The 25404-nt window shown below is 38.9% G+C and overlaps 1 protein-coding gene across 1 annotated transcript in view; it reads left to right on the forward strand.

Annotated features, from left to right (window-relative positions):
• The first annotated feature begins 10806 nt into the window (after positions 1 to 10806).
• The window catches only part of RFX3 (regulatory factor X3), a 74772-nt gene continuing 60174 nt past the window's right edge, over positions 10807 to 25404 (forward strand). The window contains exon 1 of the mRNA XM_058826902.1: positions 10807 to 10897. Coding sequence (XP_058682885.1) covers positions 10828 to 10897 — 70 coding nt within the window. The 5' untranslated portion in view covers positions 10807 to 10827. The remainder of the gene's footprint in view (positions 10898 to 25404) is intronic.

A 25404-nucleotide genomic window follows, 5' to 3' on the forward strand; every position in this document is an offset into this window, starting at 1 on the left:
GTAAAAGACTAATCTAAGGAAGTAATTAAAGAGTAGAATTGTTCATGGTGAGTTGGATGTCATTAATTTAGTCTGCTAAATACATTGATCAATTAAGAAACCTGTTGAGTTAAATCTGAACTAAATGCCAGAGCATAGTGGAAGTCCAGATGCTAAAGTAAACTGCATAGAACTGTTCCTTACTTTTCATTTACACTGGTGTGATTAAAAAGATCCCTTGCCAACGTTCCCATGGCTTTGTCACTGCATAACTTACTATGTGACCTATTGCTCAGCAGTGAGCTTATTCCTCATGATTTGCTTTTAAATGAGAAATCTAATCTTTGCAGGTTATACAATTGCTGTCAGTGTCTATTGTTCATCTGGGAATATTTGAATTAAAACCATTAGGTATTTCAGAATTGATTTATTGGTCATAAACATTAAGCAGATCTTATTTCCATAGGAAATATCTGTCAGTAGTCAATTGTTACAGCCAACAGTTTCAGTCCTACATATGTGTCAATAATTCATTTTATGCTGTAAATTGCCATTTCCTTGCTACTGGGTATTACTCGTTCAGAGATGGGAAGGTTGATGAAGAGGATTGAATGGCAGAAAAGGCAAAGAGATGTATCGAAGATCATGAAAAGGAGTGTGGGAAAACAGAGTACTGAATTTAAAGATTTTCAGCTCTTAGACAAGGATCTTCACTGCAAGGGCCAGGATGCCTAAGAGTTGTTTTTTGTTTTTCTAGCCTAGAGGTTATATAGAGAATGAAGCATCTACTGGATATATTGACAATTTTTTTCTATGCTGAAGTCGGTGAAATACTTAGGACATGCAGAACAGTAAGTGACTATATGGAGATAGATGTTGATTTTGTGTGTATTATTAGAGTCGAGCTGAAGAGACTCAGTTCTGCTGCTAGCTCAAGTTCAACCCTCTAATAAGATGAACATAATCACTCATATATTACCTATTTGAGGGTTAAATTCTAAACATTCTAAAAAGGGGTGAGAAAAGCAAGAGGATTAGTACATTACTTGCATTTTGAAGAAACTGTAATATCACCTGAGATTTATTTTTATCACGTTGTACAGCACACGCCTCCTGTAATGATTTTGCAGTTGTCCAAATCAGCAAATCTATTCAAGCGGCATAATAAGCCACCACAATTTGTACTAAAATGAAGTTAGTAAGCAGCCAAAGTAGAGTTTCCATGGACTAGAACTTCTAGGATTAGCTGCAGCTGAGCAATATTCTTAGTGTATTAAGGTCTGTGTGATCCACATGTTCATAATTGTTTTTCAGAATCTACTGTAATTAGGGTAATTTTTGAAGTTTATGTTCATTCATGACTGTAACATAATAGAGCTGCATTGGTTTATCAGTTTATCTTCAATGATACTACTGGAGTTGACCTAATAACATCTTCATTAACTGAATTTTAAAAAGTAAGTTTCATAAGCTGAGTCACTTTAGGGGAACACTTAATGTAGTATGTTACCTTGATGGTCAGATCCATATGGTCTAGTATGAGAGAGATAACTACTCAAGGCATTTAAAATGGCGTGTGGGTAAGAAAGATCATGCCACTGACAATATTTTAATCTTCCATTTCATTAATTTCATGTTTTAAAGAAATTTCTGCATACTACAACAAGAAAGATCAAAAAAGAAGCAAAATTAAATAAATATCATATGGCTTCAAATTCTCTGTAGGTATCTGTAATCCTTAGAAGGTGGGAAGAAATTAGGTGATAGATTTCAAGCAGGCATACATTTGGAGTTAAAAACTACCAGGTGTGTGTAGTATTTCTAGTAGGTGGTTGTCATAAAAATAAGGATTGGTGTCTCAGCCTGTTTTCAAATATCTCTACAGTAGCAAATTTTATTTTTATGCACTTGGTGTTTAAGGTTTCAGGGACTTTAAAGACTTTAACTGTAAGGATGGTAATTTAAATAACTATTTTGCTTTCTTTGTACTGCTTTATTGTAGTTATATAATTTAGATACTATGATAGTAGTGGTGATCGGCATTTTAGCTAGGAAATGTTAACTTCTTATGTTTGGGGTTTTTTTTGACCTTGCTAGAAAACATGTAGACCCCTGCCCTGATTATTTTTTTTAAGCTGAACTGGAATACTACTATACCAGTGCTAAACTGGAACAAGAACTAGACAGCATTCTCTGTAATAAAGATTTATCAGAAGCCCTAGACTACATGAACAACTTTTTTTTAATCTAAGGGCAAGACAGAATACACTTTGGGGAAGAGCTATGCTGACTAAACTGCATCTCTAGATACTAGTTCTTGTAGAAAATGCATAAGAAGTATTCTTAAAACTGTGCAGTTACAACATTATAATATACTACTTACCTAGTTTTCCATACTATCATGAATGTGTAAGAGAGCCACGTGAATAAATTTGTACCTTACCTCATTATTACAACTCACTTGTGTGTGTGTGTGTGTGTGTGCGCATGTGTCTTTTCTGCCACCCTGTGGGCCAATTTATTTTTTTCTAGAATGAGTTCTTCCTTTATTTCCTGGACAGGAACAATTGTGTATTTTCTTACATGTTTTTTGGTGCAGTTGTTTTCTACAAATTTTTTGTTTTCTGAGCTGAAGTTGAACAAAACTCCTCATAGTGTTTTAAATTCAGCATTAACTCTCCTAGGAACCTGATAGCTTCAGTTTCTGTTAGCAATGGCTGGAATTTCTAAAGATTCTAGCAACGTGGTTTTTTATTCAGCTCACTTTGTAACACATGGTGTCAATTTAAGAATAAAGATGTTAAAAACAGCCAGAAGTTTCAATTTTCAGATTGATGACATGGTCTCTTTATTTGATGTTCTGTACTTGAACACCTTTCTCCATGGACAGTTGACTGTTACAGCACTTTCTAAATGGAAGATGTTTTTGGAAAATCAAATTTTGTGTAGGGGAATCAATGTCACAATGTGTTTGTGATAGCAGACACAAAGGAAGGTGAGGCCAGCTGGTGAGACCTTGCCTTTAGCATGGAGGATTGAGAAAGCATGTTGTAGTAAGCACATGCTGTAGATGGAGGTGGAAAGGAATCAAGGCATTCAGTACACGAACAGGGAAGGAAAAGTTTGAGAACTATTGTAGCACAGATAGATTTCTATAAAAGGTAGTGTATACACAATACAGACTAAGTACAACCAAAATATAATCAGTACAGGTTTTTTCCACTTTCTTGCGCCCTACGTTGGGCGCCAATAATTGCATTTGTCCTGGTTTAGGGCAAATTTGGGAGATAAACTCCGAATGGGGTTCATCCAGAAAGCAACTTCAAGCGGTCCCTCCCCCAACTGGTTTTGGAAAAAGGTTTCCTTGCAGAAAAGTGGAAAAAACTGTTTATTTAACAGAAATTGAATAATATTAAACAACAAAACTCACTGTTCGAAGAGATGGCACATCCAGAAAACGTCCTTTTCATGTGGTGTAGCTCAGCTCACTCAGTCTCTTACCAGTCCCTCTGGCCCTGGAAAGTGCTGAGGCGCAGGCCCAGTGGGCCGCAAGTGTGAGCTCCTGGGGTTTGGCTGGGTTTTCAGTCCACAGCAGGTTTGAACAGATCCAAGAAAAAGGGGGAAAAAACCAGTCCAGCGAACTCCTCTGCCTCAGCTAGCTAAAAACTAACAGCAAAGGAGAGCTCTGTCCCGCTGTCTGTCCATGTTGCAGAGAACACAGTCCAGGAGCAGGATGCAGAGGAGTGAGGGCTCTTTCTGAACACAAACTGTGGCTTCTTCTTTCTCCCCGTCACTCTCAGAACCAGTCTTAAAGGTACAGAATTTAATATGCAACATAAACAAGGCGACTTGGGATACAAACATCATAAAGTCACCTCAGAACAGATAGTAATTTTTAGTTTTTGAAAAATATGTAGTAAAAACTAAGATTTCATGAAAGCTCTAGAGGCAATGACTTTGGTACCTTAAACAGTTAGAAAATCAAGGACAGAAAGTACACTTTTCATCCTTCTCTTCCTTCTTCTCTTCCCCTTCCTTTACCCTTTCTTTCTCCCCTTTTCTGCTTTTTTTCCTTTCTTATACTTTGCCAGACAAGAAACTGATAGAAGAACACACTGAAAGAAGAACGTTTTAAAGCTCTCACTTTGCGTAAGTGTCCTTAAAATATGTACTTTAACAAGACTTTAGGTTTCTCTTTGAAATCCGAAATGAAACAAAAATTGCAGTATTTTCCATTTTTTTGTGAAATATCCCACCTTTTTAGTCTAAAGGTTGAACAATGCCACATAAAGTTTAAATTTGCAACCAGTATTCTTGCTGTGATTTTTGGATTAAATTTTTTATATAAAGAATTCTTTACAACAAAATTTGAAATATTATAATCAAAAAATGAAGATATTTCATATAGCATATATATATTTAAAATAATATAAGGAATTGTTTATTAAAATTAAATTATTCTAATTTTTATGCCTGATGTGTTCACTGTTTTGTAGATACTTACTACATCTTAATAATAACATCCTTCTTTCCATAAAGGAGACAGGGCAGGGGGAATGAAGTTGAAATGTGAAATGTATTTTAGCTTCTCCAAAGCTTATGTTGACATAAACAGGTCTTTATGGCTGGCATTTGCAGTTAGTTAGCTTTCTCTTCCTTAACAAACAAAGCAAATGGAGTCACAAGACACTTGTTACCTTTTATGTCACTATAATAATAATTTATGTATTTAACTTTTGCAGGTTCTTCACTTGTTTTTGGTGCTAACCTTCCTACTTACATGTAATGGAAGTGATAAGTAAAAGTTGCAGAACATTTGTGTTGCAAGAGAAAGCATGATTGACAGCTACATCCCTTTCTACGGAAAAAAAAAAAAAAAAAAAGTGTGGTAGAGCCTAAAGAATGTCCTAAATGTATAAACCTTAACACTTCAGGTTTCAGAAGTTAGCTTTGAAAAATGACTGTTAGTTTGGGTTGCTTTTAGTATGGAAACAATTGTTTAAATATTTCTTTGAAAACAAGGTTTTGTTTTGTTGTTTTTGGTTTTGATATTTTTTTTAATTTTTGACAACAGTATCAGTAATGGAAATTACAGAGAAAAGAAAGTTTATTTCATACTCTGAAATAACATTTTACCCCATTTGAAATAAGTCAATGTCAAAACTGTCAAATCCAAATAGGTAAAGTGGAAGACACAGGGAAATAAACTAATATGCTAAAAACATACTGTTTTAATGTGAAATAATGTAGGACGTGTGGTTATATTTTGTGAGAGGTGGTTATGAGCTAATGTGTTTTTCTAAATTGAAGGCTTACCTTTATTATCTGTCGTGAAGAGGAAAGAAGATCTAGAAATAAGGCTATTAATCTGGAAATTCACACTCTGTTCCCTGTGTTGCTAATTCTGTGTGTGTTATCCAGAATTAATTGTTTAGGCCTACATACCTGAAGGTGTTCAGGAATCTAATTCCTCTTAGCTGGTCCTTAGTAAGAGTTTCTAAGTATTAGGGGTTTTTTTGGTTGTGATATTTTTTCTTCTTTTTTTCTCAAAAGTGTAAGCTGTTTTAACATACTGAGGTTTAGCACTTTGAATTTGTTGTGGAAATTAGGAGGAAATGGCTAGGATTTAGGAGATACCAGTCTTGACTTTTTTAATTTTTCAGTACTTTTTATGTGGTGTATTTTTCAATCAGATTGAAGAACTTTTATCTGAGAAAAATAATGTACTGGTATAAATTTGACAATATCCTAATCAGCAGAAAAGAAGTGAGGCTAAATTGAAGGCTAAAATTGTTTAGCATCTATTAGTCTCCAGAAAAATATTTTGGAACTCAAGTATAAGTGCTTTTTTCTTAATCTTACCATTTATTTCACAAAAATTGATCCTTATTGTTGTTTGTCAATGCAAGAATGCAAATTGCTAAAGTAATTTAAAAGGAAATTGATTTCCTGATGGCATTTAGTCACTACCAACCACTGTCTACAAACCAGTCCTTGAGCTATGTATCAACCACAAGCTTGCTGAGGTGCACTGTGTTCCATCCTCTAGGTCATTAATGAAGACATTAAACAGTACTGTACCCAGTATTGATCCTTGGAACTGATGACTGGCCACCTGCTGAACTTTGTGCCACTGGTGACAACACTGTCTTACTAAATTCCATTCAGAGTTCTTTTGAAATATAGGTGTCAGTAAATACCCACAAAATTCCAGAACTTCAGATACTTCAATATGCTTGCATTCTAGTCCTAAGAAGTCACTAGTGGGGCAGGCTCTCACTTGGGCCAATGTTGCACTTGTATGCTTACATAAAATAGTCAATCACAGGACATTCTCGAAGTTGTGTGTGCCCTGGTGCACTGACTGGTTCATAAGGGTTGCATGACAGGCATTGCTGTCAAATTCTTACTACATATGTTAGGCTGATTATAATCTTAATTCCTGTTTTTTTTGCAAATCTCGTATTTTAGCAGTACTTTTTTTTATTTTCCGGTAATGATGGCTATGTTCCTGATGACAAAATAGTACCAGATTTCAGGTGTATCCCAAAGTAACTGTATTGTGGTTTTGAGAAGGAAAGAGGGAGAGGGTACTAAATCTTTGGGGTTTTTGACACACAAGATCGTAATTATCCAAATCCATTTTTTAAACAGATAAGACACAAACCTTTCATTAACTTTCACTTTCCTTGCCTTGTGCTTTCATCAGTATTAGTATTCTTTCCTTTTCTTTTTTATTCTGTTATTAATTTATCAGCTAATTTTCTAATTTACTTAAAGTTATGAGTGAAATTACATAAATCCTGCTCAGCTTTCCTTATTTTAAAGCTCTCTCAACAGAATGTGGCAATAAATTGCAAATCTACATGGGTTTAACTTTGAAAACAATCAGTCTCAATGAGCTGCTGGTAGTGACCAAATATCCTACAAACTTGATAATAGAATAATTTCTTAAGCTATTATATTTTATTGAGGTTTTACTGGGCTTTTGTAAAGACTACATTCTCTTGTTCATGAAGCATGTTGCAGAGGATACATTTGCTACTTGTTTCAGAGTCTGTGTTTGTTATTTGTTATTACCTACTCCTTCCAGTGTGTTTTTTGGCTCTAATAAAATCGGGCTTCAAATAATGTGCTGCTTATCCTAAACTAACACACCACAGAATTTTAAAATAATTTGATTACCATGAAGATACATCAATCTTCATGCAAAAGTTAGTAATTTTTAAGACTGAAATGGTAAAATGTTAATATATTGTGACTTTGATGTAACATTAATTTCTAAATGTATTCTTATCTGACATTTATTGCAGAGTTTGGTAACAGTAACAGTTCAATTTATGACAGCTTGCTAAAGGAAGTATACAATTACTTGCTTCAGGTCACATTGTACTTTTGCACTTTGTATACTGCTTGTTTACATACTTCCAGTTAAAATCATCCTTTTCTTCAGTGAGATCTCTTGGGATTTTCTTGTTTGTTTTTTTGTTGAGTTTCTTTCTCGCTTAGATATATCTAGAAACTTGTTAGCATTTGTTGGAAATTTCATAAAAAACAGAAAACAACAAAATCCATCTTCTTGTTAACCTATGCAATTTATCTGTATAAGGTACTCTAATGCAAGGAAAGGAACATTTTTGTTAAAAAAAAAAAAAGGGGGAAAAGATGGACTGTACTTTCGGAAAGCAATTTGTTTCAGTATCTGCATCATCTGGTAAGTTCCTTTAAGAAGATACACCGAAATTCTTGAAAATATTAATATGCCCCCTAAAACTAGCGTCGATTTAGCTCACTCCTTCCTTTTTGCCGCTGGGAGCCACCATGATTATTTTGAAAAGTTGCAGAGTGTCATGGTTTGACCCCAGCTGGGAACTAAGCACTATGAAGCCTCTCGCACTCTCCCCTCCCCCAACTTCTGCCTCCCCCCATGCACCCTCTGCGGAGGGGAAAAGGTAAACTTTTTCGGTTCAGGTATGAACACTTTATTAATTTAAACAAAAAATTTAATTTATTGCTTGTAGTAACGAAAAAGAGCGTGCAATATACCAAGTGCTTGTGAGAGACGCGTGCTCCGGAAAGCCTCTGATGTTCATTCCAAGTGCATGAGGGCCATGAGCCGCGCCCCCAACATGTGCAAGAGGACGGCAGGGCCACGGGCAGGGCCGGCCGAGCGCTGCTCTGCAGCCTATCGGGCAGAGGTGCCAGAGACGCTTGGAGCCGTCCCTCGGTCCCCTGCCGCCCGCTCCCTTCTCCCGGCAGCGGGATGGCGGCGGGGCCGCGGGCGCAGCTGGTAGCGCCAGTGCGGGGATGCGCCGCGCACCCTGTGCCCGGCCGCGGCGCTCTGCTGGCAGCCGGACGGGCCGACCGCGTACTCCTGGTAGTCGTCGTCCGCCCTGACCGTGTGCAGGATGCGGGCGAAGCGCTGCCTGCAGAGCGGGCAGGCGGCGCGCACGGCGGCCCACTGGCGGATGCAGCCGAAGCAGAAGGTGTGCAGGCAGGTGTCCACGTGGGCCGCGTTGTCCACGTCGCCCAGGCAGATGGGGCAGAGCGCGGCCGGCGCTGCCTCCCGCTGCCCCCCGCTGCTGGCGGCCGGCGCGGCGGAGCCGCTCTCCTGCAGAGCCTCCTCGGCGCCGCGCGCCATGTGCTGCCGAGAGACGGGCCCGGGGCTGGAGCGTCTCTGGCGCCAGGAGCCGGGCAGCAGAGCGGGCCCCAGAGCGTGGGCAGAGAGGGGAGACAGGGGCCTCTCGAAAGGTCTCCTTGCGGGAGAAGGAGACCGACTTAGTGGAAAGTGACCGAGCAGCCCCTCGGCTGCCTTCCGCAGGTGCCTTCCCCTCCGTTCCTCCCGGGCACGGTGCCCCTTTTTCCGGGAGAAATCTGCCTTCCACACGGCTCCCGCCCAGCCAGCGGGACTCGGCTGGCACAGGGTGCCCGCAGCACAGGGTGCCCGCAGCACAGGGTGCCCGCAGCACAGGGTGCCCGCAGCACAGGGTGCCTGCAGGAGGCGGTCGGGAAGGAGGAATTGGCTGGGAGCCCTCAGTGGTGCCGAGGGCCCCAGAGCACTCACAGGAGCCAGAACCAAATGCACTGGCTGCTGAAGTGCAGTGAATTTGTGGCTGTCCCACAGTGATAACACAAATCTCTGGGCCTGCACCACAACCAGCACCTGAGGAAGACAGTAAACACCCTGAAAGGGGGAAAACCTTTGAATCGTAGGATGTTCGTCATATTGTGCTGGCTTTTTGAGCTAAGCCTGAGTCTCCTCAGATCGTGTAATGACTGACTGTTTCCCCTTAGTGTGAGGACTCATTAACAGGCAGTGCAGCAGTGCAGGCAGGGAACTTTTGGTGCATATGAAGCACTCATTCTTGGCACTTTAAAGATCTGTCAGGGAAGACAGATCTTACCTGTGGTAAGAAAACTTAAGCAGTGGTAAGTAAATTCTGGAGGTCATCTCTTCCAAACCCCTGCTCAGACAGGGCCACTTAAGAGTCAGTTGCTCAGGACCATATGCAGACGGCTTTTGAAAATCCTCAGGATGAAGATAGTGCAAACTATTCTCCTGGTTTTTCAACCTCACAGAAAAAAAAAATGTTTCTCCTGATATTCAATAAGGACCCTTCTGTATTTCAGTCACAGTCTGAAGAATGGACATCTACTCCATTGTGGACCTCTCTGGGTTGTGGGGGCACAAACTGTGTCACCATGTTCTTCTGCAAGGTTCAAGAATCTCTTCCAGCACCTGAATTGCCTTCTCCCCCTCCTTCTTCTTGATGTCTGCTTGTCTTTCTCAGCTGCTGTTGGATGGGGTTTTTTTTTCCCTCTCTTGATTATGTTATCACAGGGGCATTGCTACCATTGCTGCTCAGCTCAGCTTTGGTTAGCAGTGAGTCCATCTTGGAGCCAAGTGGAAGTGGCTCTCTCTGACATGGGGGAAGTTTCTGAAAGCTTACAGAAGCCAACCCTATAGCCCCTCTACTACCCAACTGATACGGGAGCCCAGAATTGGACACAGCAGTCCAAGTGTGGCCTCACCAGTGCTAAGCAGAGGCCAATGATCATCTCCCTTATCTTGTCTTCAGTACTTTGCGTAATGCAGCTGGGTGTTTCTGTAGCAAAATACAAGTTAGCTTCTTTCAAGGGGGAAAATTCAGGGTGGAAGTTTAAACATGGAAGTGTTCCCTTGGCACATAGATTTCTGAGGTTACAAGGCATCCAGCTATAGCAAGGTTAAGTTTAAGTATTTGGTGGTTTGAAGATGGTTCTATTGAGCATATCTGGCCTATCCTAGAACAAGTTAGAGAGAACAACTTTAAAAATAACCTTATAATTTTTTTTGTATTGTTTCTAGGCAAGTATACATGTATACATGTATGTAAAGGTTGCTAGTTATTTCTTCTGTCCTGTAGGTCAGGAACTTATTTTTGTTATATCTGCACAGAACTTCCTGGATATTTCTTTTTAATATTTTAGCATTTTGTGTAACAGCTCATTATATTCATGGCATGTAAAATACATGCAATTTATTTATATATTAAAGCAAATTTCTGTTTCTAGACTAAAGTCTTAATAGGAATATTTTAATTTTGTCATATACACCTTGCACTGAGAACTTTCAGACACCTTTATTTTTATTGTGCTGTGTCTTGTTAGGTGGTAGTTGTATAATAGTGTTTTGTGTGCACCATCTCTTAAGTGAAAACCATGCAAATGCTGAATTGTTTCTGTCGATATAAAATATGGCACATTCCGAAGTTCAAAACTAATGCATTTTTAAAGGTTTGTGTTAGGTAGCAGTAATGTCCAGGTAGTCTTCTGCGGTGTAGAAAACTTTTGTCCAGAAGCGTGAAGATGTTGGGAAAGTGTGAGGACAGATGGAAAGGGAAAGAAGAAAAAACCAGCAATTCTTGTAAATATCCAGGTAAGGATACTGTTGTGGCTTCCCCTTATTTTAGGAGATACACCATCTCTCTTCTAGTAAACAAATTGAAAGAAGGGAAGAATATTTAATAGTATTTTGTTAAGTGTGGTGTGTGATAACTGTGCAGTTTGTCCTTGTTTGTTCCGGATTTGTGTAATTTGTACTTCACATAGGAAATTTCTGTCTTGTCTGGAGTGCTTAAACACTGTAGTTGAAAAAAGTAACAAATATGATTGTCTGCTTCATTGATTACTAAGCAGCCCTGACATTTCAAATGCAAGTAGACCATTGTGCTTATTTGCATTTATATTATGAAAATGTAATGGATACAGCAGAAACTGGAATAAAATCTCTACATTGTTCAACTCCTGTAACTATGGCCAGTGATTTTATTTTGTATTTGGTGTGAGTTAAACTACATTTTTTTTTGTCCTGCCTTCTCTAAGCAGTTGAGGTAGTTGTGTCATTATCTTGATTCCCCAAATGGAGAATCACTTGGGAACATACCGGATTTGGACATTTTAGCTGACTAAGTATTTTAGTTGTGGTTGTAGAGTTCTGTGGCTTTTTGTTTATTTTCTTAAAATGAAGACAAAATAAATATTTGGTAGGTGGGCAGTATTGTTCACATAGAAGTAACACAATATGACATAGCAAATCAATGTTGACTCACTTGTAGTGAAGGTAAATCTTGCAGTAGCTTGGCACATTTTTTTTTACTTGGTACCAGGAACTTGAACTACAATACACAGAATTAAAGGAGAGCTGCTATTTAACAGAACTAAAAAGTCAGCACTTGCCTAAGCATGATGTAGCCAGTGTGATACTTGTCAGTTCTAAAATACTAAATTTAAATATAATAGCTGCATTGGCATATGCACTGTGAACAGTAACACTTCAGCAAAGTTGTTTAAAACTCATAAGTAATTATATGGGGTCTGTCAGGCAAGTTTTCTTTTGCAGTCAAGGAACTTGCCTTACAGTGATTGATAGTTTTTGCTTACTTTGTTGAACTGTAGGAGAACTGCTGGTAATATTTGTCTTTCTATATGCTAAATGAGGGAATAGTTGAGAGGAGCTCAGGCTTTCAACTCTTCATGCTACGGTTGTCCTCCTAAAGTTACAAAAAAAAGCCACAAACATACTGATTTATTTTTTAGGTAAGGTAAGAACTATTTGCTTTGAAATTGTAGACAGTCTTGGAATATTAGCTCTATAACAAACTTCCTTGCAAACTTCTATAAAACTTCCTTGTACTGAAGGGCAGTACATGCTGGTTTATACAGTGCAAGTTCCAAATGTTGGCATCAGGATGCTCTCTTTCCATGTGAAAAGAAACCAGCACAGTAGCACCAATTTAAGTTTTACAAAGTGAGAAAGAATCACAGTATAGGATGATGCCTTATGGAGCAAAAGCTATAATAAAAGCTGTAGAAGGAATCAAACAGTTTTTTTCAGTAAGGATAACAAGTCTACTGCTGTAATGCTGCAAGGATGCGAGCAGCGAAAGAACAAATAATTTTTGTGTCTCTTAGCTGGAGATAGAAAGGTATCATGCTGTCCAGGCCAGGCAAATAATATTGTTGTGTATGCTGAAATTCATCTAAGTAAGGCAAAGTTATGTGAACTAGGAAGTATGCTAAGCTATTTCTTATACCTGAGCAACCATTTGAATTAAATCTTACTATTTCCATTTGTCAAATGGAGGAAAAATTTGCTTCTTATTTCTGTTTTTATCTGAGAGCTTTCTTTTTGTCTCTTGCTTGTGAATATGATGTACAGATCCAAGCTCATTCTTAACAGGAAATTTTTTACCTCAAAAACCTACATCTTTTTTCTTATGTGTAGTGGTTTAAACTTCATCTTCCAGTCTGCTTGCATTGTTTTTGGGTCGCACTATTCTTTTGTGTACAACCACACTGGATCAGATGCAGACTGTTGAGTCTGGAGCCATACTGTCAATAACCTGTTGATTTGAGTCCATTCTTTTTGTAACCAATTTGAGAGTTGCTGCATCCAGTCAGTATGGGTTTTTTTTCACTTTTCTGTAGAAGCATCTTAAATCTAAGAGAACCTATCTGTAAGAAACTAAAAGCATTCCCGTTTTCCAATAAAAATCTCTGCTCTTTTGATGCCTGGAAGATACCAGTAGGTAAGCAAGAATGTCTAGTAAATCTGAATATAGGATAGTAATTTGGTAACTACTGATTTACTTGTTTTTTCCTCCAAGATGTTAGATGGGTTAAGAAGAGATAAATGAGTTATGGGAAGAAGGTTGTTAGTTTTTCTTTAGATTGAATTAAGAAATCTAAGCATTTTGCTTAAGTCTCTGTTTTGTTGGTTTTTTAATCAAGGTTTAGGGTGTTTTAGAAAACCTACTGTTTTACTGATTTATTTGAGAATTATAGTCACTGTGCTACAGCATAAGCATCATCTTTAGCATTTAGAACACAAGTCATCTGGAAACTGGCTGCTTCTAAGATTGAGTATGTGGGGAGATTATCTCAGAGAAATGCTGGTAATGCAATAATCATATTTACCACTAAAAATACCTGGATGTTTCTGAAGTTATAAAGGTATGCCATGAAATTTGGGAGGCAAGCAATTTACTTGTCAGTCTTTCTTCAGGAAAATATATGAAATTATATGCATATAAGCTTCTTCTATTAAGGTATTAAGGTTGAACAGATCAACCTTAATACCTTACCAACCTGGTCTTCTGGTCTGCCTTTCACATCAAATCATCAAATAGACTTGTGCTTTTTTGTTTTGTTTTGGGTTTTTTTTTTTTGTTTGTTTGTTTTGTTTTGTTTTTTCCTTTTTCTTTTTTTCTCCCCCCTCCATGAAGTCCAAAGATGGATAGAGCATTTCAGGTGGAGTCTACAGTCTGGAACTGAGGCACTTACCTGTTACAGTCAAGGTTGCTGCTGGTTCTCTTTACTGCAAGGATATATCATTCTACAGTTCCCAGTTGTGTCTAGTTAGAAATGTCAACACTTTATACATATTACAGTGTATTGTTGTTTAGGGAGATCAGAAAGACTTATCTGAAGCAAGTTAAAGTCAGACATAATTAAAACTATCAGCAGAAAATAAAGCATATGAGAATATTTTTTACACTATTATTATTAAAATAGAGAGCACATAATATGCTGAGATTTGTACCTTTTAAAAGTCACAGATATAAATTAAGATACACTCCACTGTGTGTTCTTTAAACAATTTAGTCCATGCAGATTCACTTTGCAATATAAAATAAAGTTGTCAAAGTATCTTGAAAGATTAATGTTCTACTATAACAAGTGCTGTTAAGGGAGGAACAGTCTTAAGTACTCTTAGGAAGAGAGAGGAATGCTGTCCATTGATAAATAAAGTATATCAGATTATGGTTTAAGAACAAACAAGCCTTCTGATAAGTCAGGAATACTAAGCTACCAATTTGTGGTTGGTCTAGGACCTGAAATTATTCAAAATGCTACATTTTTAAAAATTTTTCCACTGTAAGTTCCATATTTTCAGGCTCCACATGTTCATGTGAATTATTTGATCAGTTTCTAGGTCTGAAAGTTTAATTTCCTTGAAATAACTTTAGAATTTTTTTTCAGTTTAGGGAGTTCAGAGGATACATCTGCCTGGTGTTGTGTAGACCATGATGAGCAAGCTATGTCAGTGTTCAGGGCTGACTGAAGCTTCAAGGCAGAATTAATTACTCTGGTGCTAAGGGAGAGTTTGCATGCTCTACCCAGAGCATTCTGCATAATTCGTGACTGAATGTGATCAGTAAAGAAGCTTTGCACTGATGTGTTCACAAAACTTGGTTCATTATTTATGGCTTCATTATCAGTGCTTCTGACTGAATGCGGAAGCACTGCATTTTATTCTTTGGAATATTTTTTGGTTTAAATATGGTTTAAATCCATCTAGTACCTAAACCCCATGCAGTCACTTCTCATCAACAGGATAAGGGAGAGAATCAGAAGGGTTATCCCTGTAGTCAGTTGGGGTTAGCTGTCCTGGCTGTGTCTCCTCCCACACAAAATGCTGTACTTCTTGCACACCCCCAGCCTACTCACTAGTGGGGTGGTACAAGAAGCATAAAAGGCCTTGGTTCTGTGCAAATGCTGTTCAGCAATAAGAAAAATATCTCTTTGTCATTAACCCTGTGTTCAATGTAAATTTAAAACCCAAACTGATACCAGCCACAGTGAAGAAAATTAACTCTACCCCAGCTAAATCTAGCACATTCCAGCCCTTATTTCCTGTCATTTATATAATGCTCAGATCCCATACTACTCAGTAAAACCTCATTAACCACTGCCCCCTTTGCGTTGTTTGATACAATACACAGATAGCATTCCTTTAGTCTGAGGACCACCTCAGCAAAATGTTCATCAAATGTCCACAGAATATCCATTGGGTTTATTTAGTCCATGACTTTGGGCTCCATCTGTTCTGGTGTTCACTTGGAACAGGGCAGCTGGTGTGTTGCATGGAGTGACTGGGCACCAAAGCCAGCTCAGTTCAAGTCACTGCTGCACTGAAACTTCTTCTTGCAAGGCTTCTTCTCCATTGGTCTCATGGTAATTCCTATAAGATGCAACTTGAATCATAGCTTACAGCAACAGTTTAAAGGTATATCCATTACAACTCTGTCCCTCATCCTTTTGAGCCATGTTTTATAGTTTAACATTGCAGTGTTAACTCCTTCACTTGTTCCTACCCTGCTTAGCAGCAAGGGGCTCTTGCTGTGGTCCACCATTGACCTCCATGGGCTGCAGAGAGACAGTGTGCCTCACCATGATCTTCACTGAAACAGGGCGCTGGGGAGTCTCTTGCTTCCCTGCCATCATGGGGTACCACCCACAGGAGACAGTTCTCCACAAACTTTTTCAGTGTGGGTCCTTGTCCAGGCTGCAGCTCTTCATGACCTGCCCTGAGTCAATTCCGCAGGGTGCAGTCCTTCAGAAACAGCATGCTCCAGCATCGGTCCCTCATAGGGTCAAAAGTCCTGCCAGCAAACCTGCTACAGAATGGGCTCCTATCTCCATGCATCCACAGATGCTGGGAATCTGCTCCAGCATGAGCCTATCACAGGGTCACAGCTGCTTTCAGTTACTCCACCATGGGGTTCTCCATGAGAACTGCTCCTGCATGGACTCATCCTTCTACTCGAGTCCACACTGTTGTTCCAGCCTGTCCAGTACAGCAGCGCAGAAAACTGCAGCAACACCCTGGCCACCTGCGAGCCCAGGCGCTTTGCCATGGCTGTTTTCGAAATGCTCTTGGGCACAACACAATGAGGTGATCAGCAGCGCAGCACTGAAGCGAGCAGCAAAGGCAACAAGTGGCTACTAATGAGCACTAGACTCTAATACTCAGTCAGGCAAGCAAGCCCCATGGCAAGCACAGGAGCCTGCTCATTACTAGCTAAATGGCATTTGCTATAAATTTGATCTAGTACATTCGAGTCAAATCTGTTTTTATCTTGAACCCTTTGTGCTTTGCATAGGCCACCAGAAAGGACTGTTATCAATTAACCCCAGCTGCCAGCTAAGCCCCGTGCAGCTATTCACTCACTTCCCTGCCATAGGGATTGGGAAGAGAATTGGAAAAGTGAGAAAACTCTTGGGTTGAGATAAAAACAATTTAATAGGGAAACCAAAAGGCACACGCACACAAGCAGAATAATACCCAGGGAATTAAATCAGTGAATCCCATGGGCAGGCAGTTTTCAGCCATCTCCAGAACAGGGCCTCATCACACATAATGGTGACATGGCAAGGCAAACACCATTGTTCCAAATGTCTCTCTCTTCCTCCTTCTTCCTCTCACTTCATGTGCTGATGTTCCAACCGTATCTCGTCCCAGCCTCCTGTGCACCCCCAGTCTCCTCACCAGCATGACAGTGTCAAAAAGCAAAAAAGGCCTTGGCTCTGAGTAAGCCCTGCTCAACAATAACAAAAGCAGCTCTATTTTATCAACCCTGTGTTCAGCACAAACCCAACACATAGTCCCACACCAACCACCATGAAGAAAATTAACTCTATTCCAGCCAAAATTACATGATGACTATAGACTTCTTTTTTTCTTGTTTTCTTTCTTTTTTCTTTAATTAATGCTCTTTCATTAGGAACATAAGCAAGAGTAAGAATAATTTAGGATAGGAGGGTAATATGAGAGAAAGGTGTAAGGATAAACAAGGCTTGTTTGGCTACACATCTGCTAGGTGCAAAATGACAGATGTAAATGAGTATGATGAAGTTTATCTAGACACAGTATGTCCTCACCACCTTCTACATTCCCTGCCCTGACATCTTAATTCTTTTCTAATTGCATTGTTTTTCAGAATCATCTTGCATTCCCAGTGCTTGCTTCTCCATTTTCAAGTGAGTTGACACCACACCAGAGTGGTTGGAGCTAAGTGTGTATTATTGCAGCTATTATTACTGGGTAATTGGGGGCTGTTGTAATGGTAATGTAATGTAATGGTAATATTCTAAGAGACACTGATCAAATTTCCAAATTTCAGGCATGCATTTTTCTATGCTCTACTACCAGCTGGTTAGTCTGTTACATGCTAAGAATCAAGCACTAATCAAATACATTGGTCTTCAGGTTTCTTCAGAGGGTTGATACCTATTTTTCAGACATCTTTCCACTCATCTGTTTCCTGCAAATAGTTGCAGACTGTGGAACACAATCCAGTATGATAAAATACTGTACTTCTGATTCTAATTCATTCTTTTTTGGTGTCTGGGTATAAGGTGAACAAGAATTTATTCTATTTTTCTGTTTTAAGCAAGTAGTGTAATGTCTCAGAGGAAGAATAAAAAGATACATTTCACAAATAGACCTTCTCAGTAGAGGAACGAGATCTCCAAGAAAAGATATGCCTCAGATGATGCCTCAGTCATTAGCAAAGTAAAATAGTCACTAATTTGTCTCTTGACATACAAGATACACATCTTTCTCTTACGAAATAAAATTGCAGGTTGAGGAAGAAAGGAATGGGAGAAACTGGTGAGATTTTATTCATTGTTTAAGTAGATTGCATATAGTTATCCCTGAAGTAAGCCTGCAGATATCCCAGCTGTAAGCCTATTTGCATGTTTCCCAGGTCAATATAGAAAGGATTTGTCTTAGCTTGCTTCTTTGTTTTCAGCCAATATAGTCCTTACTGGTGTCAGATATAATATTCTTCTTGAAGTCTCCCTCCTTGTACTTTCATAGATAAAAGACAGCTGTATTCTTCTACAGCTTGTACTTCTGTATTTAACCAAAAGGATTTTACAATTAGCCAGGAAAGCCATCCTGATGTGAATCAGCAACAGTGTGGCCAACAGGAGCAGGGCAGGGGTTGTCCCCCCATACTTGGAACTGCTGAGGCCACACATCAAATCCTGTGTTCAGTTTTGGGCCCCTCACTACAAGAACACTGCAGTGCTGGAGCATGTCGAGAGAAGGGCTTGGGAAGGGTCTGAAACACCAGTCCTGTGAGGAGCAGCTGAGGAAGCTGGGGGTGTTCAGCCTGGAGAAAAGGAGGGTCAGGGGAACCTTAACACTGACTACAAGTGCCTGAAAGGAGATTGTAGGAAGATGGGGTCAGCATCTTCTCCCAGGCAGCAAGTCACTGGACAAGGGGAAATGGCCTCAAGTTGCCTGCAGAGGTTCAGGTTGGATATTGGGAAAAAAATTTTGGCTGTATTTAAGCATTAGAATGTGCTGCCCAGGGAACATTAGAGTCACTATCTGTTGGAGTATTCAGTCAATGAGCAGACATGGTGCTTTGTGCTATGGTTTAGTGGCCGTGGTGGTGTTTGGTCAAAGGTTGGACTTGATCTTGGAGGTTTTTTCCAGTATTAGTGATTCTACTATTCTGTTGTAATTTATCGTTGGTTTTCACAGCCTAAACCTGAGATGTTTACAGTATTAGTCTCCAAATAATTTTCAGTGTGTCAACAGTATTTTTCACTAATATCCTCAAATCTCAGAGCAGTATTCTGTATCTTAGTCAAGAGAGAGCATGACATAGTAGAAGCAGGAGCTGCAGAGAAGCTGCTATGAAGAGCTTCTACTCTTCATAGTAGAAGAGGAACTGCAGAGAGTAAATGTCCAAAACTTGGTATAATGCTGTTAGGCAATGTGATACTTTTTTATTTAAACATCTACTTAACATACTCCTACTAGTAAATTTTTCTAGCATAAACTTAGTTTTTTGTGCTACTACCAAAACACTTTATTTTAAAAGAATTTAAAATTTTAATTGTACTGAATGTAGTACTTCTAGCAAAAATAGAGAATTTCATCTAACTCAAAGGTGTTGTGTACACAAGGTGTCATCACACAGTTACACACTAACTATAGTATGTGTACTAGGCACTTCAGTTTAATATTGTGGGGATTAGGATTATATATCGGTATCAATGCTGTCCGCATGAAAATCATGTGAAGTATGTGTGAGCCTGTAACACTGTTTTCAATGTTTTCAACTGCTTCAACTTCTCAAAAACTGAAATATTAAGATTTATGCATTCTAACTTAAACAACCCAAAAATTTAGCTATTTGGAATCGGATAGTTTTGTGATACATGGATTTTGAAACAAACTTTGCTGTAATTCAGAATAACGGAAAATATGTTTCTCTTAATTTTCTTTTTCCCTTAGATGCACAATCTTGCATTATAACTGTTGTTCTCTAATATGATGTAGCAAGACAGCATCATGCTCTTTACCTTCTTATTCTGTATATGTTCCAACATTTAAAGATATCTTAATATTGAACCAATTTTGGTTTCTAAAGAGCTCTAAATAGCCCTTTCATCAGCTTTCATCAGTTTTTATACTAAGCCTTTTCTCCTCTCCAGTGACTGTAAATTCTAGTTTGGCAAATGATATTGATGGTAACCTGAATATGACGTGGTGAGGTTGTAATTCAATGTTATATGTCTCCCACTAGATTCTCTTTTTATTTCTCTTCTTTTTTGTTGTTTTTTTTCTTTTTTTTTCTTAATTGGCTTCCCCCATCCCTATTCAAAGGGGAACCATGGTTTGTCGCCTGTCTCACCATCTGTTTAACTACTGCTAAGGTGATGGGTAAAGGAAGAAAATTAACATAGCCATGGGGCAATAATTCTGGCATGAATTGTTTCCTTCTTGTACCTGGTGAGGAAATGGCTAAATGAAGCATTTGAAAGATGTCATTGTATTACTAATACCGTAACTTTTAAGTGTTAAATTATGACATGGGCTAAGGCAGAGCTGACTCTTCTCAGTGGTGCCCAGTGTAGGTGCAAGGGGCAATAACAGGTGGTCCTCTCTCAGCCTTGACCAAAGCTTTTTGTGTGAGGCTGACCAAGGATGGGCACAGGTTGTCCATAGAGGCTGTGGAGTTTGTATCCTTGGCTGTATTTGAAAGTCACCTGGATGTGGTCCTGGGCAGAAGGGTAGAAGCCTTTAGACAGCACTGCCTGAGCAGATCCCTTCCAGTCTCTGGAACTGTACTGTCATTTGGCTGAAGTCCAACAATAAGAATCACAAACAGAAAATTTGTGACACAGAGGTGACATAGGGAGAACATAAGCTGTTTCCTATAATACTGCTCTTTCTGTTAATAAAGTAGATTTTTCCAGCTGTAATATTTTGAATTTTCGTTTTATGTTTTGATCTACTGAGTAGTCAAAATAAATAGTCTCCATTTTGACATCACTTTTTCTCCCTTTATTTCATTATTATCAGGTATGCATTCAGTCTTTTGATGAAAGGACTGCAGCACAATATCATACTAGGAGGAAAAATCACACCCAAACACACATAACTAACTTCTGAAGCAACCTAAAGATCTCCTTTCATAACTCTATTAATGATGCAGAAGGAAAAAAGCTGTTTTGTCCAGATGGTTCTCCTGCTTTCATATTCTTCCTCAGAAAGTAATCAAAATACATTTTGTTGTCAGTAACTTTGAAAGATGTGAAGAAGTGGCATTGTACATGTTAGACTTTATAATTAATTCTGCTGTTATCATTAGTGCCTTTGAAAAAGATCTTGGCTCAAGCTAGAAATTTCATTTGATATTGTAACTATCTTTTTGCATAGACATATTTTTGGGAGATTGTGAGCATGCTCATTCCAGCCCATGACAGTTATGCTAATATATATATGCTAATATAATAAAGACAGATGCCTCAGTATCTGAAAAGTATCTGAGTACCATTAAAGACAGATAATATTTGACTAACTGTGAATTAAAAGCCATAATATACTAGACTTAGAGGTGTAAATAGCAATTTAGAGAGCACACTAAACTTGTAGAAATTATTCTTAAATAGTAATAAAATTCTTTATCAAAACTTGTTTCTGGTTAAGCTACAAAATACCATCCCAACAAGGAAGTTCCTGTAAACTTCATCGTAGATTTTTTCCTGAAGATATTTTTATTTCTGAAAAAAACAAATGGTAAGGTCAGATAGCTTATGTCCCTCCATTGCTGCCCTTCAGTGATGTTTGCTATCCCAGCACATCAGTGTCGTCTCAACAAGATGATAGTCCTGCAAGTGCAGAGAGGTCTCTATTCCTGAAGTTTATTCTCCATGCTGAGTGTGAGTCCGTTGTACACCCTTTCACATATGAGCTCTTCAGACAGGCACTTCAGCTTTCTGAAAGAAAGTCTGTGTGGCTTTCTCATGAAGATGCTTTGTAGCTGCCTCCTTGCTCATATGCATGTGCATAAGGACCCTCCTTAAGCCTCGTTTTTTGATTATGTGTTGCCTTTCATTCATGTCACCCCAGGCCTTTGCTTGTCGAACCTGTCCGCCACTCCTCCACAGAGCAGCTGGAAACTCTTTCCCTCCCCGTATCACTCCTGGTTCCAGTCCCTTCTTACCAGGTCAGCTATCATGCTGGCAAAAATAACTCTGCCCCAATTAATGAGGTGCATCCCCTCTCTCCCAAGCTGTTAACCTTAGGGAAGGCCCTATGATCATAAAAACCGAAGCCCTGTTGCCAGTGCCAGTTCTACAACTAAGTGTTGAAATGCAGTATCAGTGCTCTCTTCCCAATACCCTTTTACCCAGGATGAAGGAAAATACCACTTGGACTTTTGTACGCACAGAATCTCTAGTGGACAAACAAATCCTTTAGAGTAGCATAAATGTAATTGTTCGATGGTTTGCTAGTATTCTCACAACAAAAATTTTGACAAGGTTTATCCTTCTCAAAGGATAGTTTGTATAATCTTGGTGCTGGTGTGTACTAATGGGTAGGGCTGTTGTGTAATACTGTTTATTTGCCAGCAAGAGTAAATGCAGTTTTGATGGTTTTGAAGGTAAAATTACTAAATAGATCAAAGCAAGAGCATCTTGAAATAGTCATTCAATCTAAGCACCCATGTGCTGTGATCTGCTGGCAATATGGAGTTTCATAATGACTTACTGACCAAGACTCTTCTTAGGTACTTAGTAAACTGATCATTAAGACTATGCTTTTTATATTATGAACTTTCTTTGAAGGAGTTACCAGGAGATTCTACTTACACAGGTCCCTTCCAGTGTGCATCTCTGTACCTCACCCTTCTGTTTGTTACACTTTTACTGGGTTTTATTACTCTGAAGTGTATATATATAAGTCCAAAGGGGCAGCTTCTAAACTTCATTCTGTGCTATTCAGTTAACTGTTTCTCCTCCATAAATCTGTGAAAGGCTGAAAAAAGAGTAAGGAAATTTGTAGTACTAACTGCAATATTTAGCAACTACTAGTAGTACTAGGCAGAGTCCAGCTGCCTACTTTGATATTCACAAGAACCTTGGGAGAAGACAATCAATCATACAGTGTTTAGTAAGAAACCGGGGTTCTAACATGAAAATACATTAGTATCTAGAAACTATTGTAATATTCTGTTCTTCCTCTGTGAATAGCTTGCGTAATCTATCTTCTGCTCTAACGCAACACAATTATGAAGTCAATTATTCATAAAATTTTTGTTTATACAAAAATTGAAAAGGAATGCTTACATGAAGCTAGTGTATTATTGAAAACTATTTCCATTTATACTCATGTTCAGGAACCAAGCATTCTGTATTAATTGTTGAAATTTAATGTTCTGAGAAGTTTTTCTTTATTGTGAAACACATTATGTTGCTGCAAATTCTTAATTAGTATATTGGCTATTCATCATTGTAAATAGATAAGATCTTAAGATTAGCCTTTTATTCTGACTATTAAAAGCCTCCCATTACTGCATGTGATTACGAGATCTAGTTCAGTTTATCTTCTGTGATGTTTTGTTTAGGCTTCTAGAGGAGAAAAAAGAAAGTTCCTGCTGCACTTGAAAGGCTAAATTACAGGCTTTCATTTTTTGCATTGAATTAAAGCCTGCTACATTATTTGATCTAGACAATAAAGCATACCTCGCTGAACAAAACTTTGCAAACTCTGGTCGGTTAAAAAAGTGAAATAGTTCAGTGTGAAGTAGTCCAGGAACAAAATAAACCGTAATCTGACACATTTTAACCATTTATTTTGATAAGTAATAGAGCAAGTTATGCTCTTAAATCAATCTGTCTTCACATTTCAAGTCTAGAAAACAGAAGGATTCCAACTGAGAATTTGGGTATATTAAAAAATCTTTAGGGAATTTAACAGACAACATGGAACTGCACAGAATGTATAGGAAATGAATAATTTTCAGCATAGTAGCTTTGCCTAAGTTCTGCCCATTATACTGAGGAAATACTAACCTTGTTGCATTCAGCAGCTGGGTCCCAACAGTTATCTTTTCCCACTTGGAAGGGTTAATTAGTCTTCTTTCAGAATGTGGCCTGTTTAGCTTACATTCACATCGTGCAACAAGCGCTGGCTATACAAAGCAATAGTATATACCATTAACAGATGGGTGTGTCCAACTGCTTAATTAGGCAGAATAAAAAGGACCTTGTCAAACATTCATCTGTTGTTTGTCATACACCTGACAGTCCAATTAGGCAAGGATGACGATTCACTTCCTTTACTTACATGGAGTGTTAGAGGAAAATTGGGAGAGTGTTCATTTAGATTATTGTTGTGGCTTTAATCCTAGCCAACAGCTAAGCCCCCACAGCCACTCACTCTCCCACCAGTGGGGCTGGGGAAAGAATCAGAAGGGCAAAAGCTGAAAAGCTCAGGGTAAAATTTAAAGTTTAAAAGGGAAAACAGAAGCCACACACACAAGCAAAGTAAAACATGGAATTAATTCAGTGCTTCCCATGGGCAAGCAGGTGTTCAGCCAGCTCCAGGAGATCAGGGCCCCATCACACGTAGCAGTGACTTGGGAAGACAAACACCATTGCTCCAAATGTCCCCTCCTTTCTCTTTCTTCCTCTCACTTTATAGTGAGCTTAACTTAGCTTGCTGCCACATGGCTTGGAATATCTCTTTGGTAAGTTGGGGTCACCTTTCCTGGCTCTGTCTCCTCCCAAGCACCCCCAGTCCGCTCCCCACTGTGGCAGTACAAAAAGCAGAAAAGGCCTTGGCACTGTGCAAGCCCTGCTCAGCAATAACAAAAACATCTTTGTATTATCAACCCTGTGTTCAGGGTTCAAATCCAAAACACAGCCCCATGCCAGTCACTGTGAAGAAGGTTAAATTTACCCTAGGCAAAACCAGAAGTGTGTTCTCAGTATTAATGCAATGTAAAGGAATTACACTGACTTCATCACTGACATGATGCTAGAAAAACTTCCAGTAAATAGGAAGATACTTAAGGTTGACTGTCAAACCATATTGTATGGCACCTAGAGGGAAAAATCTGTTCAGTGTACTGAGCTATGATAAAATTCTGCATTTAGGATTTAAGCCAGAACAATGGAAGTAGTCCTTGGCTGAATGCCTGGTGCTCACCAAAACCACTCTATCACTCCAGTCCTCAGCTGGACAAAGGAGAGAAAATGTAACTAAAAGCTCATTGATAAAGATAACAACAGGGAAAGATCGAGTACCAATTAATTCATCTTTCAACTGAAAGATCTATTACCAAAGACCAGTTATCATGACAGGCAAAACAGATTTGATTTGAGGGAAATTATTTTAATTTATATAAAATATTAATTATTATTAAAATTATTTTTATTTTATTTATAATTATAAGTCAGATCCAGCATAGGATAGTAAGAAATAAACCTAAATCTTCAAAACACCTTCCCCTTACCCTCCACTTCCTCCCTGGCTTATAACTTTATCCTGATTCTCTACCTTCTCCCTTCCTGCAGCGCAGGAGAATTCAGAATGGGGATTAACATCAGTTTGTCACACATTGTTTCTGTGGCTGTTTCCTTCTCAGGGGGTGATCTCCTCAAACTCTTCCTCAGCTTCTGTCTAGGGTCCCTCCCACAGGACATAATCCTCCATGCATTTCTGTGTGAGTCATTCCTGTGGACTACAGTTCTTCACAAACTGCTCCAGCATGGGTCCCTTATATGGGGTACAGACCTTCAGGACCAGACTGCTCCAGCATGGCTTTCCCCTGGGGTCATTGTTGG

Source organism: Poecile atricapillus, chromosome Z, assembly GCF_030490865.1.
Source record: "Poecile atricapillus isolate bPoeAtr1 chromosome Z, bPoeAtr1.hap1, whole genome shotgun sequence".
NCBI lineage: Eukaryota > Metazoa > Chordata > Aves > Passeriformes > Paridae > Poecile > Poecile atricapillus.